Source organism: Camelus dromedarius, chromosome 9, assembly GCF_036321535.1.
Source record: "Camelus dromedarius isolate mCamDro1 chromosome 9, mCamDro1.pat, whole genome shotgun sequence".
Taxonomy (NCBI): Eukaryota; Metazoa; Chordata; class Mammalia; order Artiodactyla; family Camelidae; genus Camelus; species Camelus dromedarius.
In genome coordinates, this window is record NC_087444.1 from 13756392 (window position 1) to 13776645 (window position 20254).

General features: G+C 34.7%; 1 protein-coding gene and 1 pseudogene across 1 annotated transcript in view; one reads left to right on the forward strand and one right to left on the reverse strand.

The window, feature by feature from the left end:
• LOC105085672 (mitochondrial adenyl nucleotide antiporter SLC25A24) overlaps window positions 1-20254 on the reverse strand; it is a 48864-nt gene that overhangs the window by 14965 nt on the left and 13645 nt on the right. The window contains exons 3-5 of the mRNA XM_010975936.3: window positions 16665-16752; window positions 13230-13341; window positions 1892-2050 (exon numbers count right to left, since the gene is read on the reverse strand). Coding sequence (XP_010974238.3) covers window positions 1892-2050; window positions 13230-13341; window positions 16665-16752 — 359 coding nt within the window. The remainder of the gene's footprint in view (window positions 1-1891; window positions 2051-13229; window positions 13342-16664; window positions 16753-20254) is intronic.
• On the forward strand, window positions 428-1253 carry LOC105085669 (small ribosomal subunit protein eS6-like; annotated as a pseudogene).

The window sequence follows — 20254 nt, forward strand, 5'->3', positions numbered from 1 at the left end:
CTGGTACTACGTGTATTCTATGTCTGGGTATACAGCATTCATTTCACGTTTTATTATTACTTGCCTAATCATCTATTTTCCTTGATAAACTATAAGTTCTGTAAGTATGGAATGTTTACCTTGCTACCGTAACTCCCAATGCCTACTGAGATCCTCCTACATAGTAGGACCTAAGTAAATATTTGTGCAATGTGCAATGTATCTTTCTAACAACCTTTATTTTCCAATAATGACATCTATATAAGTGTATTTCTTTATTAAGATGATTCAAATCTTTTTTAATAAGGCAGAAGTATAAATAAGTTAAATAGTTCTTAATTGTGTAACATAATAGTTTTTACATAACTAATTCACATTGTATTATAATAATAACTATTCAGCTCTTTTTTGTAGTATCTTGGGGGTGATCAGCTGCTTCAAGGTGAAGATGAACATTTCCTTCCCAGCCACTGGCTGCTACAAACTCCTTGAAGTGAATGATGAACACAAATTTCCTATCTCTGAGGGAAGTATACGGCCATAGAAGTTGCTGCCGATGCTCTGGGTGAAGAAGAACGGAAGGGTTACATGGCTCAAATCAGCAGTGGGAATGACAAACAAGGTTTCCCCATGAAGCAGGGTGGCCTGACCCATGGCCATGTCCACCTGCTACTCAGTAAGGGGCATTCCTGTTATAGACCAAGGAGAAAGAGAAATCTGTTCAAGGTTGCATTGTGGATGCCAGTCTGAGTGTCCTCACCTTGGTTATTGTGAAAACGGGGCAGGAGGAAATTACCGAACTAACTGATACTACTGTGCCTCATTGCTTGGGGCCCATAAGAGCTAGCAGAATCTGCAAACTTCTCAGTCTCTCTAAAGAGAATGATGTCCACCAGTGTGCTGTCAGCAAACCCCTGAACGAAAAAAGTGTGAATCCCAGGACCAAAGTGCCCAAGATTCAGCACCTTGTTGCTCCGTGTGTCCTACAACACAAACACTGCCATACTGCTCTGAAGAAACAGCATACTAAGAACAATAGGGAAGAGGTCACAGAATATGCTGAACTTTTGGCCAAGACAATGAAGGAAGCCAAAGAAAAAAAAGCCTGGAGCAGACTGCCAAGAGATGGAAGCTGTCCTCTCTGAGAGCTCCTACCTCGAATTCTGAGTCAGTTGAAAATAAGATTTTCTAAGAGTTACAAATAAATACAATCAGACAGGAACCAAAAAACACTATCCATTATCCATTACCAAATATCACCAATGTTACAAAAAAATAAATAAATAAAACACCAAGGTATGAAAATTTAATTACAAACTTAAATTCACTTCATTGTGAATTACTAATTTTTATATCATCACAAAGAAAGTATTCAGCAAAAATTAAATTTTAACTATGATACTTAACAGATTAAGCCATGCAGTATTTTATAACTACTGTTGACAATCCATTAGTCAGTAAAATAAAGGTAATTAGACAGCATTACATCTAATGAGGTATTAGTCAGTAATACACTCCAAGGAACTTATTTTCCAATTTTTAGAAATATTCTTAGTACTTAGGTAGTAGAGTAGAACTGTGCTATTATGTTAGCATTGGGAGCTAGAGATAACTAATAAATTAGATTAATGGTATCTTACTACTTTGTTAGCAGGTTTAATTATAGTTCTGAAAAAACTTCTAATAGAGTGGTTCTATTATTATTCGAAATAAAATTAGTTTTAAAAGCATACAAGAATCTTTAAGAAAATTAAGAAATATTTCAATATTGAAAATAAGAAGATTCATGTTTTCAGAAAAATTTTAAACTTCAATGAGAAATAATATGAAATGTGCCAAAACACTTCTTCTGAAAATTATCAAGAATTTTTCAAGTTAGTTTCATGCTTAAGGGCTGCAGTGTGCAAAGTACCTGCATCATGACTTTCAAGCGGTCAAAAGGTGCTGTGCATGTCCTTGCAACTCCGCCAGCTATCCCTCCTGCCACCAGACGCTTCCACCAATCTCCAGAACGCTTTTCTTGTTCAGTAAAATCATCTGGAATAGCTATACTCTCCCCTATGTCAACTATCTGATAAAATGTAAAAAAGATTTAGACAATAAAGTGTAAATACATGATAAATTTAAAAGATAACTTTGTACACAGACCAAAAACCCAAAGATTATTTTTCGTATCTCATCTTCTACTAATGAAGATTGACAATTTTCTTAGCACTTGCACTAGACCAAATGATTTCTAACAGCACATTCACATATAGATTTAATGTAAAATCAATTCCCATTAAATTGGAGTTTTTAATTTCAAATTCTCAAACTATTTAGCCTAATCACTTCATGAAAAATGTAAACACTCAGTGTGGGGATGATGTCTTAGTCACACACCATAGTGTCTGCCACACAATAGATAAGGAATAAATCTTAATAAATTTTCCCCATTTTGTTTCAAATCCTCTCAAACTCCACTGTGCACGTCCTTAACCTGAGAATTCAAGAATAGCATATTATATGCTTTGGTTAATTTCTTTCTCTATTATTTACATTGCCTCTTTCTTCAAATGCCAATTTTCTTTTTAAAAATCTGAACTCTAACAAGTTTTGCATTTTAGTTTATTTTCAGTAATCATACATGATTTTGCTAAAACTATGCATTTTTGCTAAATGTTGAGGTAACGTGGCTCAGTAGAAAGAATGCCAAATTGGACTTAGAGGATCTAGGTTCCATTACTTGTCAATCATGGTGGACAAGCCACTTCTCTGCTTCTTAGTTTTCCCACCTTCATTTATTCATTCACTGAGTGTCCCCCTTTCCAAGCACCATCCCACCTCTGGACCTTGGTTCTTGTTTTCCCCCTGACTAGAACATTTCTCGTTGACTCTTTTCATGGTTTCCTCCCTAATACTTAGCACAATCTTAATTAGTTCATTTCACTCTATTGCTTGCTTTCTCCTCTGGAAGGTAAGCCTAATAAGAGCAGCAAACGGGTCTCTCTTGTGCACTGGTAAGCCTAGCACCTTGGTCAGCGGAAATAGTGCTCAATAAGTGTTTGCTGAGTTAACAAATTAAGGTGCAAGGCCCTGGGCTATCAGTAATGCAATGGTGCAGAATTAGTTTCTGCTCTCTAGGAGCTCACAGTGTAATAAGACAGACAGGAAAGGAAACAAGTAATTATAATACAGAGTAATAAGTACAATAACAAAGGCAGCACAAAGAAGTGTCTTAAGAACTTAGTACAATGTTGCCAGGACAGTGGGCACAGGTTGGGTACTTCTGCTGGGGAAGGGGGCCTGAGTGGGACCGTCAGGGAACACTGTCCAGGTGAAGTGTCTTAGAAGTACTAAAGCCGCAATATGAATCCAGGCATTCTGACTTCCGAGGCCACCTTCCTGTCCATTATACTCTACTACGTGTCTAAAGAAGTAGGAATTTAACCAAAGGAATGTTTTAGTCAAAGAAAATAAGTCTGTTTGAAGACATGACATACTCTAAGAACTGCAAGACTGTATGCAGGGGTGGAAGAAGGATAAAGGAAAGCTCAAGATCTCAGAATAATGTCAAGGTTGCTGGCTTGGGCAACTAGGAAGGTGGTGGCACCATTCAGAGAAACAGGAAAAGAAAGCTCTTGGGGACAGATGATGTGTCTGAGGTGTCCAAATCGATGTCCAACAGGTGCCTGTGTATGCTGAAGGGGTAGAGACAAGATTTGAAGCAATTAATTGGCCTATATTTGGTAATTCAATCTGGGAAAATAAGTTGGATTGTCTAGAAAAAATATATAGAGAGTGAAAGATAAAGAAAGCTGAGGATAGAACATAGAAGAAAATTAAGATGTAAGACACAGACTGAGGAAAAGGATCCTCAAGGGAGACAGGAAAGTAATGACAGAGCAGTGGGAAGAAAATCAGGGGAATCCAGTGCCAAGGAAGCCGGCTGAAGAGAACATTTGAAAAAAAAGAGTGGGAAGATCTAGAAAAATATCCATTGAACTTAACAATGGAAAGACTGGCTTGGTGAAAGAATTTTCATCAAGTGGAGAAAGCAAAACCAGATTGCAGTTGGTTGAGAAGTGAATGGTAAACGCAGCTGTGAAGCGAGAAAAAAAGGTTAAGGTAGCTAGAGGGGACATCAATAGGACTGTATTTTTTAAGTGGTACTGACTTAAATATGTTAAACGTGTGACTTTTAAATACAAGAAATAACAGGGATAATGCAGAGAATAAAGCCTCTGAGAAGGAGAGAAAAGGGATTCAAAGTACAGGGAGAGATTTTCATTTTAAAATTGGAGACGTCTATTTGTTACGACAAGAGGGGGAAAAGGAAATCTTAGGGGTAGGTAAGATGCATACCTGAGAAACGAGAAAGCTAAAGCAGCTCTGAAAACCATGTGTTAAAGATTTCACAGCTATCCAAGAGTAAGAGAGAGAAATAAACTTCTGTTCTGGCTGAGCCACTGTGTTGGGAGTGGGGAGTCTCTACTACGGTAGCTTAGCCTTTACCCTAGCCACGACAGCAGAGACAGGTGTTATAGATTGGGCATTCAGGAAGGCCTCTCTGAGTAAGTGGACATTTCATTAGGAAGCTAGTTTAAGTGAAGGGGAGAGACATGTGCAAATCTGGGATAAAAATATTCCAAGTAGAGAGAAAAGGAAATGCAAGTCTCTGAGGCTTCAATGATCATGGGAGATCCAAGAAATGGCAAAATGGCATTGTCACACGCGCAGAAAGAGCTAGCAGAGCAATGTGGTACGAGACGAGGTTGGAGAAGTAGAAGGAAACCTAATCAAGTAGGGCTTTGAAGACTACAGCTAAGGCTTCAGATTTTGTTTTCAGTATCATAGAAAGCTTCTAGAGAGTTTTTACATTTTCATAAGATCACCTGGCCTCTGTGTGGAAAGACTATAAGGGGACAGGAGTGGAAGTGCGGAAACTATTTAGGAAGCTGTTGTAACAGTTACATAAAGAAAAGTCAGTAGCTTTGAAGTGGGATAGCCATACAAGTGGTGAGAAATGATCAGATTCAGGATACACCTTGAAGCAGAGCTGTAGGATTTCCTGATACATGTCAGGAATGAGGGAAAGAAAGGATCAAGGATGATTCCTAGGATTCTGGTCTGCTAACCTGTATGATCACTGAGTTGGGTTAAAAAATAGATTGAGAGGGTGGATTACTGGAATTAATCATTCTGTTGTGGACAAGTTAAGTTTGAATAGTCTATTGGATAGCAAAGTGGAGGTACTCAGTAGGCAGCTGGATATACAAGTCTAGAGCTGAAAAGAGGTCAAGGTTAGAAATATCAATTTGGAAGTCACCAACACAGAAATTGTATTCAATACCCTGGGACTGCAAGAGATTGCCTAGAGAGAGAGTGTAGCTAGAGAATCGAAAAGGTCCAAGGACTGCCCTGGAATGCTAACGTATTTAGAATTCAGGTGCATTCATTTGCCAGGGCTGTTATAACAAAGTACTACAAACTCAGTTGCTTTAAGCAGCAGAAATTTAATTGTCTCACAGTTCTGGAGACTAAAAGTAAAAAATTGAGATGTCAGCAGGGCCATGTTCCCTCTGAAACCAGTAGAGGAATCTTTCCTCACATCTTCCTAGCTTCTGTTGGTCTGTTGGCAGTCATTAGTGTTCCTTGGCTTATAGCTGCATGATTCCAATCTCTGCCTACATCTTCACATGGTGTTCTTCCCTATGTGTCTCTGTCTTCACATGGTTGTCTTCTTACAAAGACACTGGTCATACTAGATTAGAAGCCCATCATACTCCAGTATGACCTCATCTTAACTAATTACGTCTGCAACCACCCTATTTCCAAACAAGATCACATTCTGAGGTACTGGAGGTTAGAACTTCAAAGAATCTTTTTGCAAGGATATAGAATTCAACCCATACCATCACATAGAAGAGAAAGAACAAAGAAGACTGAAAAGGAAAGAACAGAGTGGCAGCAAGAACCAACAGAATGCAGTGTCCTAGAAGTCAAGTAAAACAGGTATTTTAAGGATGGAGTGATCATTCAAATCAAATGCAACTGAGAGATCAAGTAAGTTGAGATGTGAGAATGGACTACTCGAGTTGGAACATGGAGGTCATTGCTGATCTTGACCAGCTTCAGAAGTCACTGAAAAGAAAGCCTGTGAAGTTTCAAGGCAGAATGGGTCCTTTATTTTTTCTTTTTTTAGATTCTGCATATGAGTGATATGATATGGTATTCTTCTTTCTCTTTCTGGCTTATTCACTTAGAATGATGATCTCCAGGTCCATCCATGTTGCTGCAAATGGCATTATTTTATTCTTTTTCATGGCTGAGTAATATTCCACTGTATAAATAAACCACAGCTTCTTTATCCAGTCATCTGTCAATGGACATTTAGCTCGCTTCCATGTCTTGGCTACTGTATATAATGCTGCTATGAACACTGGGGTGCATGCATCTTTTCAAATTAGAGTTCCCTCTGGATATATGCCCAGGAGTAGAATTGCTGGATCATATGGTAAGTCTATTTCCAGTTTTTTGAGGAATCTCCATAGTTTTCCATAATGGCTGCACCAAACTACATTCCCACCAATAGTGTAGGAGGGTTCCCTTTTCTCCACACCCTCTCCAGCATTTATCGTGCATGGACTTTTTACGATGGTCATTCTGACTGGTATGAAGTGATTCTTCATTGTAGTTGATTTGCATTTCTCTGATAATTAGCAATAATACTGAGCATTTTTTCATGTGCCAATTGGCCATTTGTAGGTCTTCATTGGAGAATTGCTTGTTTAGGTCTTCTGCCCATTTTTGGATTGGGTTGTTTGTTTTTTGTTATTAAGTTGTATGAGCTATTTATATATTCTGAAGATTAAACTTTTATGAACTCATCTACAAAACAGAAACAGACTTGCAGACATAGTAAACAATCTTATGGTTACCAGGGGCAGGGGGGTGGGAAGGGATAAATTTGGGAGTTTAAGATTTGCAAATGTTAGCCACTATATATTCAATGTCTTGAACTATATTCAATATCTTGTAATAACCTTTAATGAAAAAGAATATGAAAATGAATATATGTATGTACATGCATGACTGGGACATTGTGCTATATACCACAAATTGACACATTATAACTGACTATACTTCAATTACAAAAAAAAAGATAGGATGGGATCCATCAAATTATTTTCAAAATCATTCAAATTAAAATTACAATGATATTTAATATTCAAAAAATTGTCAAAACCTTTAGTGAGATAATACCAACTATTGGTAAGGAAATAGAGCAGGGGTAATTTTAATCCATCACTGCTGGAAACAAACAAACCATAAAAAATTTTGTAAAATACTTTGATGTTACCTAGTGAAAGTGAACAAACACTCTACAAAACAGCAATTCCATTCCCGGGTATTTGCCCTAAATTCCTAGAAAAAGTCTCATTCATGTACACCAGGAGACATGATAAGAAAGCTTATAGCATCATTACTTATAATGGCAAAAATCTAGAGGACACAAATGTTTAACAACTGTAAAATTGATAAATGAAATACATATATTCATACATTGGTATACTATGAGAGAAAATGGATAAAATACAGTTACATACATCAATATAGTTGAATCTCAATAAACAGAATGCTAAAAAGCCTACATACTTCAAAAATAGGCAAACTCAAATATATTGCTCATACATACACAGGTGCTAAAACTATAAAGAAAAACTAGAAAAATACTGAAAATTCCGTATATTGGTTAACTCTTGGTAAAAGGAGAGGGATATGACTGAGGAGGACACAAAGAACTTCCAAAGAAGAATGCCTATTTCTGAACCTGTTAGTGAGTACACTAGTATTAATGATATAATTTCTAATTGTAATTATGTTATTTATTTTTGTATATGTGCTATTTATGTCACAATAAAAAATAATTTTATTAGAATGAAAAGGAAGTCTACACTGATTTCTGTGCCTTGGCATGTGTTACTGCCAGACCAGCTCTTACTTTCAGATAATAGCACTGAACTATGATAGAAGATAAGACTAAGTTCTGTGCAATAGCAAAAAGAGAAAGAGAGGGAGGATGTGATGACAGTTTAAATAGGCAACTCTTCAGAAAAGAGTTGCAATGAAAGAATGCAGGGACATGGGCAGTCACTAGAGGAGGAGGCATGAGGCACGGTCAAAGGTGTATTTTTTAAGGGGAGAAATTGCAGCATTTTTGTATACTACTGGGAATGACACAACAGAGATGGATAAATTGAGTGTGACTGAGACTGTTGTTCAACAGAATCCATTCTTTTTCTTTGTTTCAGTAGTAGTACAACCCAGTCACATCCACATTCTGAGTTTTGCCTGGCCACTCAAATAGAAACAATATTTCCAAACTTCCTTAGGAGTTTGGTGTAGACATGAGTCTAGATTTTGGCCAGTTGTCAGGAGCAGAATTAATATGTACAACGTCCACTTCACATCCTTAAAAATGAAGCAATGACCAGCTTCAACTATACAGACAAGGATAACACCTTGGGGAATGGAAAGAACCATTGGATTCATCAATAGAAACAGAGGTATCCTACCAACTTAAGGGAGACTTACTATTACCTGAAGAAGAAACATATTTCTATCTTAGTTAAGTCACTGTCTTTTGGGGTGATGTTGCTATAGTTCCCTATCTCATATATTGATGATGCAGGAGAGAATGGACAATAGCAGGGACAAAGTAAATGAGTAGATGATAGGAATCCAATCCAATGCCCAAGAGTTTGACATGGGAAATTTACCATATACCACACCATAAATACGACATCAGTGAGGTAGAAAGAATACTTATGCTATAGAAAGGGTGCCAGGGAGGAACCCTATGTGGATGGGTCCAAAAAAAGAGAAGGACAAAGAATATTTAGAGCAAACAGCACACTCTATCTCACTGGCTTATGGCAGTGTTATAACTTCAAATTTTGAGACACCCGGGAAATTTCAGAAAGCATCTCCTTGACTAAGGCATATATAAAATAAGTAGACACAGTTAAGTTAATTAACTGTTCATCCAACTGTAATATATTAAGGTAATGGTATTATGGTGACAAATAATAACAACACATTTTAGTTGCCACGTCCTTATTTTGTGCCAGGACTATTCTAAATTAGTGGTCTGTTAATTAATTTAATGTATTAACTAAAGAGAAACCTAGTAAATCATGTATTCTTGGAGAAGATGAAGAGATGACCAAGACCTGCGTCCCTAGAACACCAGCTGACTTTCTGCTGAAGCAGAGGTTTTGCAGAGGTGGTATTATAAGCAAACACACATTGTTTATTATAAGGCAAACAGAATTCAACAGAACATTAAAAAGATCACATACCATGATTAAACGGGATTTATCCCTGGGATGCAAGGATGTTTCAACATATACAAATGAATAAATGTAATACACTACATTAACAGAATCAAGGATAAAAATCATGTAATTATCTTAATAGATGCAGAAAAAGCATTTGACAAAATTCAATATCCTTTCATGATAAAAAATTTCAAAAAATGAGGTATAGAATGAATGCACCTCAACACAATAAAGGCCATATATGACAAGCATACAGCTAACATCAAACATACTCAATGGTGAAAGGCTGAAAGTTTTTCCTTTAAGATCAGGAACAAGGTGATGGTGACCACTCTTACCACTCTTATTCAATATAGTAGTGAAAGTTTTAGCCACAGCAATTAAGCAAGCAAAAGAAATAAAGGGCTTCCAAATTGGAAAGGAAGAAGTAAACTGGCTCTTTTGCAAATGACATAGTTTCATATATTAAAAAAAACTAAGGATGCCATAAAAAAAACTGTTAGAACTAGTCAATGAAATCAATAAAGTTGCAGGATACAAAATCAACATTCAAAAATCACTAACAATAAAATATCTGAAAAATAAATACAGAAAATAATCGCTTTCATAATAGCATCAATAAAACACTTAGAAATAAAGTTAACCAAGGAGGTAAAAGATCTATACATTGAAAACTATAAGACACTGATGTAAGAAATTGAAGACATAAAATGAAAAGATATCCCATGCTCATAGATTACAATAATTAATACTGTTAAAATGTCCATACGACCCAAAGCCATCTATAGATTCAATGCAATCCATATCAAAATTCCAATGGCATTCTTCACAGAAATAGGAAAAAATCCTAAAATGTGTATGGAACCACAAAAGACCTCAAACAGCCAAAGCAATCTTGAGACAGAAGTACAAATCTGGAGGCATCACACTCCCGGATCTCAAACTATACTACAAAGCTATAGCAGTCAAAATACACAGTACTAGCATAAAAGTAGACACAACATAATCCAATGTGACAGAATCAAGAGCCCAGAAAGAAATCATTCATAAATCATTCCTACAACCAACTAATATTTGGCAAGAACACTCAATAGGGAAAGTATAGTGTTTTAAATAAATGGTGACAGGAAAACTGGTTAACCACACGCAGCAGAATGAAATTGGACTCATATACCACTCACAAAAATTAACTCAAAATGGATTAAAGAATTAAAATGTAAGATTTGAAACTGAAAACTCCTGGGAGAAAGCATGGGGGAATGTCCTCGACATTGGTCTTAGTGATGATCTTTTGGCTATGACACCAAAAGCATAAGTAACAAAAGCAAAAATTAGTACATGAGGCTACATCAAACTAAAAAGCTTCTGTACAGCAAAAGAAACAATCAGCCATATGAAAGGCAACAAATAGAATGAGGTAAAATATCTACAAATCATGTATCTGATAAGGGGTTAATATCCAAAATATGTAAGGCACTCACACAATTCAATAACAAAAAAAAAATCTGATGAAAAAATGGGCAAAAGAACTAAATCGATATTTCTCCAAAGAAGACATACAGATGGCCAACATGTATATGAAAAGATAGTCCATATCTCTAATTATCAGGGAAATGCAAAAAAAAAAATCACCATGGAATATCACCTGACACTTGTTAGAACAGCTATTACCTAAATTCTGGTGAAGATGTGGAGAAAAAGGGAATCCTTATACACCACTGGTAGGAATTTAAATTAGTACAGCCACTGTGGAAATCAGTATGAACTATTAAAAACAGAACTATCATATGATCCAGCAATTCCACTTCTTGCTATTTAACCAAAGGAAATGAAACCAGGATCTTAAAGAGATATCTGCACCTCCATGTTTGTGCCAGCATTATTTATAATAGCCAAGATATGGAAACACCCTGTATCCGTCTATCGATAAATGAATAAAGAACATTTGGTGTGTATACATATACACAATGGATTATTATTCAGCCATGAGAAAGAAGGAAATTCTGCCATTTGCAACAATATAGATGGCCTTGAGGGCATTATGCTGAGTGAAGTCAGTCAGACAGATAAAGACAAATACTGCATAATATCACATATGTGGAATCTAACAAAGCCAAATTTATAGAAACAGAGTAGAATGATGGTTGCTGGGAAGTGGAGGAAATTAGGAGATGGTGGTCAAAGGGTACAAACTTTCAGTTAGAAGATGAATACATTTTGGAGATCTCACGTGCAGCATGGTGAATATAGTTAATACTCTATTATATACTTGAAAGTTGCTCAGAGAGTAAATCTTACATGTTCTCACCACAAAAAAGAAATGGTAATTATGTGAGGTGATGAAGGTGTTAACTTACCCTACTATGGTGATCATTTCACAGTATATAAGTGTATCAAATATCATATTTTATACCTTAACTTACACAATTTATATGTCAATTATACCTCAATAAATCTGGAAAAAATAGACAAGGATATAAACAGACAAGTCATAGAAAAGAACATGTGAATACCTAATATTTCTATGAAGAGATGTCTGAAATGCATTAGGAATCAAAGAAATACACATTGAAACAATAAGATACCCTTTACACCTAACAGAATGGCAAATATTAGAAAGCTGGACAATACCAAGCAATAATATAAGTAGAGAAATATTCATGCATTGCTGGTGGGAGTGTAAGCTGGTATAGCAAGCCATTCTGAGAAATAACATGGCTATATTTTATAAAATTAAAACTGGATATCCTAGGAAATTTTACAAATGCATTACTCCTTTTGACTCAGAAATTCAGGTGAAATTCTTTAAAGTACACGAGAGGAAGGCATTTTTTTGTGGGTGGAGAGTTGGAGAAAACCTATAAATCTATTACCAGGGGGATGTTAAGTACACACTATGTTGTAGTTAAAAGCAATAAACTAGATGATTGCATAACAACAAAAACAAATCTTAAGATCACAATGTAGAGTAAATAAAACAAGAAATAAAATGTAGCCCGTAGACAATACTATGTATGTAAACTAAAAACACATGCATGAAACAATATTGTATGATTCCTAAGAATATAAACATGGTCAAAAATACAAAAGTGCCTGTTACAATAAGTAACATTTTTGAGCATATATATTACCTGCTCAACCTTTTTCTAAATACATTAACTACTAATTTAATTTTGAAACTCTTACCATTATCATCCTCTAGCATATAATTGAGGAAATTGAGGCACAGAGGGATTATATAGTTAGTGGGTGGTAGACGTGGGATTTAAACCTAGGCAATCTGACTTCAAAGCCTTGCTCTTAGACTGTCCCTACATTGTATATGAAGAGAAGGCAAAAAGTCACAAGGGTGGATGCTAATAGTATGCCATGAAAACTGACTGACAACCTGCTGTACCTGAGATCTAAAAAAAGAAAAAAAAAAAAGCTTTTAATTACAAAATCTCATTTGTTCCTCACAACTCTTGGTCAAGTGCTTATATAAAAAGAGCAGATAGATTATATATTCGATACTCTCCAGTTCTAAAATTTTTACTCTCAATCTTTGCCTTTACATTTCCTATGATAGAAGGACAAACTGAGTAAATCCTGTCTGTGGAAAGAGAGAAGTATTTTCTTTTTCCACTTTTCTAGGACAGTTAACTATATCAGAGAAATTTATTCTCAACACAAATTAGGCCCTGTCAGCAGACTGGTATCTATTTTAAGTTTTAGGCTTTAGTAAACAAACAAATTGTGGTAGCTGTGTTTGTACATTTAATACTAACACTTCTTGCTAAATGAAGTGCACTACTCAGAGCACTATTAGGAGAGATTACTGTTACTTTAGCAACTGAGGCTGGAAGTATTATAGGGATTATATGATCATAATAAATGCTATGACATTTATGGAAAAATTAAATAAAGTAAAACAGAAAGTAATCTTACAGTAGAACGTTTCCAGAAATGAGCAATTTCACTGATACTTGTTGCAGGATGAAGGTAAAAGTAGTACTTCCATTCATCCCAGTCTATTGTCATTGTTCCATCACTATCAATGCTGAAATTTAAAAAACATTTATAACAAAGTTAGCACCATTATAAAAATTACTTAAATGCTCCTTAAGTATTTATTGTAGAAGCCACTACTTTGGGCTTCATGAATATTACTGTATTTTCATGTCTTTAATAGACTTTATTTTTTAGAATAGCTTTAGGGTTGAGATTAACACACATACATTACTATGAATAAATTAGATAAACAACAAGGACCTACTGTATAGCACAGGAAACTATATTCAGTTTCTTATAATAACACATAATGGAAAAGAATCTGAAATATATATGTATGTATATGTATAAGTGAATCACTTTGATGTACACCTGAAACTAGCATTGTAAATCAACTACACTTCAATAAAAAACAAAATTTTAAAAATAATAAAATCTGTATCACAGCTATTAATTCCATTAAAAAAAATTTTCAGAAAGTCTTTTGAGAAGATTTATTGAGATTTATTGTATAATCTTTGAGAAGATAGTATGAAGAATTCTCATATATCCCCACATCCAGTTTCCCCTAATGTGACATCTCACACTATTATGGTACATTTGCTACAATTAGGAAACCAATGTTGATACATTATTATTAACTAAAGTTCACACTTTAATTCCTTTGTTTTCAACTAATCCCTTTTTTTTGGGTTTTAGGATTCCACCTGAGATACCACATTCCATTTAGTCATCATGTCTCCTTAGGCTCCTCTTGGCTATGAAAGTTTCTCAGACTTTCCTTGGTTTTGCTACCTCTAACATTTTAGAGGAGCATTGATCAAATATTTTGTAGAATATCCCTCTAATGGAATTTATTCTGTATTGCTTTTTAATTATTTACTTGTGTGTATTTCTCTCATTCCTGTCTATGATCTTTTAAAAGGGAAGACAATTTCTAAGTCACCTTTATATCTCTAGCACTGAGCACTCAATAAATGTTTGTTGAATGAATGAATAAATGAATAAAACTGACTGAAGTTTAACCTTACACCTTTTGACTCTTCTAGTGGTATTTTCCCCCTGGCTCTCTTCTCCCTACTTATTATACCTTTTAAATCAACCTTAAAATAACCTTTTATTTGTGAATTTAGAGAGAAGATTCACTTTTTACTGTGCAAAATTCAGGATCTACTAAATTTTTAAGCATCTTGAATCAAAAAAACCATCAGATGTTGTTTCTTTAAAATCTGAGTAAACGGTAGAATTAAGTGAAATAGTTTTTTCAATAGCATTTTTCTAAATGGAAATTTTAAAAAGCAAATTCCATTCTGCCAACAGAAAGATTAACACAATTTTCAGTTCCAGCCAACGCCAAATAAGAACTTATATTCCCACTATAAGCAGTTACGAAACTGGATACAATATATGAAGCAACTCTTTTCAAGCACTGGACTACAAACAGGACATGGTTAAGATACTTGAGAGAAGGAAAACACATGAGCTGAGCACCTCATTCACTCTGGTTCCTCTCTGGGGACACTCTCCAAACTGTAGCATAGAGAAGTAGGAGCTAAGACAGAGAACCAGTGGATAGAATTAACAGAGACTGGAGCTGAGGGCTGTTAGGGGGGTAGGAATTTACACAGCAATTTTGGAGGGTATTCTAGAAACCATATATGTATCTCTTTGCATCTTTGGCCAAATAGTAAACTGAATGACTCCATCAGTCTCACAAAAATAACTACCAGAGGGCTGTGAGCTTAATGGAAATTCTACAGCTGAGCAATGTCAGAGTCGAAGGAAGGAAGGGTTATTACATACAAAGAGAAATGAAAAAAAAAGCCATTGACTTTTCATCAGAAACAATGCATCATAGCAGACTTCACTAATGGTAACTTTAAAGTGTTGAAAGAAAAAAAAAACCTGTCATCCTAGAATTCTGTATAAAACAAAATATCTGAAAAAAAATGAAAGTAAAAGAAACATTCCCAAATAAAATAATCACAAAAATCATCAGCGGCCAGTAAGCCCCCATCTCAATCTGCTTTCATTTATTACACTGTACTGTGATCACCTGGTATTATCTCCCCTGTTAGTCTGAAACCCTAACACAGGAACTTTGGATTGTTCACAACTGCATCCTTTCCACCTAGAGCTATAACTAATGTTTATAGAAGTTATGTAAATACTTTCTGGATAAACCATTGCTATTGGATATCCATAATTTATTTTAGATTATGATTTAGCAGCATTCCAAACAGGGTAGTAACATGCAATTTTGTGTGTAATGGCTTTTGTATCTTTTGTCACATATATACAATGAAATATTATTTAGCCATAAAAGATAAGAAAATCTTGCCACTTGAAACAACATGTATGGACCTTGAGGACATTATGCTAAGTGAAATAAATCAGACAGAGAAAGACAAATACCATTTGACATCACTTATTTGTGGAATCTTGAAATAAGAAAGAGAGAGAGCTCATAGATAGAGAAAACAGACTGGTGATTGCCAGAGGTGGGGGGTTGGGAGGTGGGTGAAATGGGTAAAGGGGGTCAAAGTCACAAAAATTTAAAAGTCGAGAATATAATATACAGCATGGTAACTACAGTTAATAATACTATATGGCATACTTGAAAGTTGCTAAGAGGGTAAATCTTAAATATTCTCATCATAGAAAAAAATTTTATAATTACGTATGGTGATGGATGTTACCTAGACCTATTGTGGTGATCATTATGTTGTACCCCTGAAATTAATATAATGTTATGTTTCAGTTATCCTCCAGTTTAAAAATAGGTAAATTTAAGTGTTAATTGTAAGAAAGTGTTCCTATCGTGAATAATAATAGTAATAATAATAATAATAATAATAATAATAATAATAATAATAATAATAATAATAATAAAAAATAAAATAAGAAAGTGGGAAAAAACCTTCATAAGTAATGATATGTTTACAGCATGAATTGTGGTTATGGTTTCCTGGGTGTATTATACCTCCAAACATAAAGTTGTGTACATAAATTAGGTACTTTCTGTATGTCAAAAAAATTAAAATTAAAAAAATTTTAAATCAATTGCTTAAGAGAATTACAACTATTCTTTGAACTAGAAGTAGGCAGAATCTTATCTCGCAGAGTTTATAAGAGAACGTTTTGCGATTCAGTCAATAGCATTCACAATTCAACAAATTTCTTAGATATCTTTCTTATAAGAGTGTCAATAAAACCTGATGTTATCAAACCTAAAAAGAAAGGAAGTGAGAGAGGGAGGAAGGAGAGAAGAAAGGAAGGGTAGAAGAAAGAAACTACATTTATAGCAACCAGTTTCTAACGTGGAATATTAAACAACAATTAAAACTACTAAAAATAAGGCTAAGGGCTGACCTTTGTAGAATCTTTTCTGCCTGAGCTTCAGAAATATGTATACCCAATGATTTCAAAGCATCAATTATTTCTGAAGTTTCTATTACTCCTTTAAAAAGTGAAAAAAAGTCAAGTTAAAATATCTGAAAATATAACAAGGCAAAATATACTTAGAATGCAATAGTCTTAAAAAGCCCACGAGCTTTATAGGCCTATAATCCCATATTCACAACCCAAAGCCTAAAAAGCTCTAAAAACTAAAAGACTTTTTGTAAATTTGGCACCAAAATTCATTTGATGGCAAAACCTGCCTTAAGCTGTTATGAAGTTAATTTTAGTCAATTATTTATCTAATTTATCGTGGTTATTCATTTGTTTCACTGAAGAAAAAGTCATGTATACGATTGCACAGTGGTGCTCCAGACCTCACTTGGAGTATGAAGTAATACATCATATATGCACAATTTTACTTTTCTAAAATTCTAATTCTAAATTTCAAAACATATCTGGCCCCAAAGGTTTCCAATAAGAGATTATTAGACCTATAACAGATATTGATTATACTTACTTGGAAAAAAATTAAAAAGCTAATTCTGAAGATCTGATTCACTGACATAAAAATAAGGCTACTCAATATTTTATAAGGTTACCTTTAGAGGAAACAACATTCTTAAAATACAGCACAAAACTCTTTTTTAACACAAGCATATCCTATGTTAAATAACTCAAATCAACTAATATATTTAATACAAGCCTACCATGTATTTCAATCTCACATTGCTAGATGTTCTGAAGGAAAAATTAAGTATTCCATATTGTCCTCAAACCTTAAACTACATATCTAATCATGTCACTCCCCAAGTCCAAATATCTTTGATTCTTCCCTTGTGTAAAATAAATCATTGAAGATACCTAGTCTTTTAAAATATGAAAACAACTTTTCAAATAAACAACCTAACCTACTTCCTGAAAGAATTATAAAAAGAACAAACAAAACCTAAAGTCAGCAGAAGGAAAGAAATAATAAAGATCAAGGAGGAAATAAATAAAATAGAGATAAAAAATAGAAAAAAATCAATCAAACCAAGAGCTGGTTCTTTGAAAGAATAAACAAAATTGACAAACCTCTGGCCAGACTCACGAAGAAGAAAAGAGAGAGGACACAAATAAAAAAAATAAGAAGAAGAAAGGTAAATGGAAAAATTACAACCAATACTACAGAAATACAAAAAAAAAAAAAAACCTGTAAGAAAATACTATGAACAATTATATGGAAATAAATTGGACAACCTGGAAGAAATGGACATACTTCTACAAGCATACAGTTCACCAAGACTGAATCAAGAAGAAATAGACCATATGAACAGACTGATCATTAGATGTGAAATAGAAAATTAAAAACAAACAAACAAACAAACAAAACTCCCCTGCAAACAAAAGTTCAGGACCAGTTGGCTTCTGGGGGAATTCTACCAAGCATACAAAGAAAAACTCATACCAATCCTTCTCAAACTCTTCCAAAAGACTGAAAAGGAGGGAATACTCCCAAACTCATTCTGTAAAACCACCACCACCCTGATACCAAAACCAGACAAAGACACTGCCAAAAAAGAAAATTACAGGCTAATATCATTGATGAACATAGATGCAAAATTCCTCAACAAAATATTAGCAAACAGAATCCAACAGTACATAAAAAAGATTATGCACCATGATCAAGATGGATTCATCCCAGGGACACAAGTATGGTTCAACATATGCAAATCAGTGAATGCGATACACTACATCACCAAAAGAAAGGATAAAAATCACATGATCATCTCAATAGATGCAGAAAAAAGCATTTGACAAAATTCAACACCCATTTATAATAAAAACTTTTACCAAAGTGGATATAGAGGAAACATATCTCAACATAATAAAAGCTATTTATGACAAACCCACAACCAGCATAATACTCAATGGTGAAAAGCCGAAAGCCTTCCCACTAAAATCTGAATCAAGACAAGGATGCCTACTCTCACCACTTCTATTCAACATAGTCTTGGAAGCCCTAGTCACAGTAATAAGGCAAGAAACAGAAATAAAAGGGATCCAAATGGAAGAGAAGAGGTAAAATTGTCGCTATATGTGGATGATATGATACTATATATAGAAAACCCTAAAAGCTCCACATAAAAATTACTAGAGCTGATAAAAGAATTCAGCAAGGTAGCAGGATACAAGGTTAACATACAGAAATCAGTTGCAAGTCTTTACACTAACAATGAAATATCAGAAAAAGAGAATAAAGAAACAATCTCTTTTAAAATCGCATCCAAAACAATAAAATACTTATGAATAACTCTGACCAAGGAGGTGAAAGACTTATACACGGAGAACCACAAAACATTGATTAAGGAAATTAAGGACGACTTAAACAAATGGAAAGATATCCCATGCTCTTGGATTGGAAGAGTCAATATTGTTAAAATGACCATACCCAAGGCAACCTACAGCTTTAGTGCAATCCCTATCAAATTACCCATCACATTTTTCACAGAACTAGGACAAATAATCCTCCAATTTATACGGAATCACAAAAGACCCAGAATTGCCAAAGCAATATTGAAGGAAAAAAATGAAGCTGGAGGAATAACCCCCCCAGACTTCAGACAATGCTATAGAGCTACAGTAATCAAACAGTGTGGTATTAGCACAAAAACAGACATATGGATCAATGGAACAGCATAGAGAGCCCAGAAATAAACCCACAGACCTATGGTTAATTAATCTTTGACAAAGGAGGCAAGAATATACCAGTCTCTTCAGCAAGTGATGTTGGGAAAACTGGACAGCAGCCTGTAAATCAATGAAGTTATAACACTCCCACACAACATTCACAAAAATAAACTCAAAATGGCTTAAAGACTAAAATACAAGAAAAGACATGATAAACCTCCTAGAAGAAAACATAGGCAAAACATTCTCTGACATAAATCTTAGCAATGTTCTCCTAGGGCAGTCTACCCAGGCAATAGAAATGAAAGCAAACAAACAAATGGGCCCTAATTAAACTTATAAGCTTTTGCACAGCAAAGGAAACCATAAGTAAAAGAAAAAGATAACCTATGGAATGGGAGAAAATATTTGCAAATAATACATCTGATAAAGGTTTAATTTCCAGAATATATAAACAGCTCATACAACTTGGTAACAAAAAACAAACAACCCAATTCAAAAATAGGCAGAAGACCTAAACAAGCAATTCTCCAATGCAGACCTACAAATGGCCAATAGGCAAGTGAAAAAATGCTCAATATCGCTAATTATCAGGGAAATGCAAATCAAAACTACAATGAGGTATCACCTCACACTAGTCAGAATGGCCATCATACAAAAGTCCACAAATGACAAATGCTGGAAAGGGTGTGGAGAAAAGGGAACTCTCCTACACTGCTGGTAAGAATGTATTTTGATGCAACCATATGGAAAACAGTATGGAGATTCCTCAAAAAACTAAAAATAGACTTAATATATGATCCAGCAATTCAATTCCTGGGCATATATCTGGAAGGCACAATTCGAAAAGACACATGCACCCCCATGTTCATAGCAGCACTATATACAAT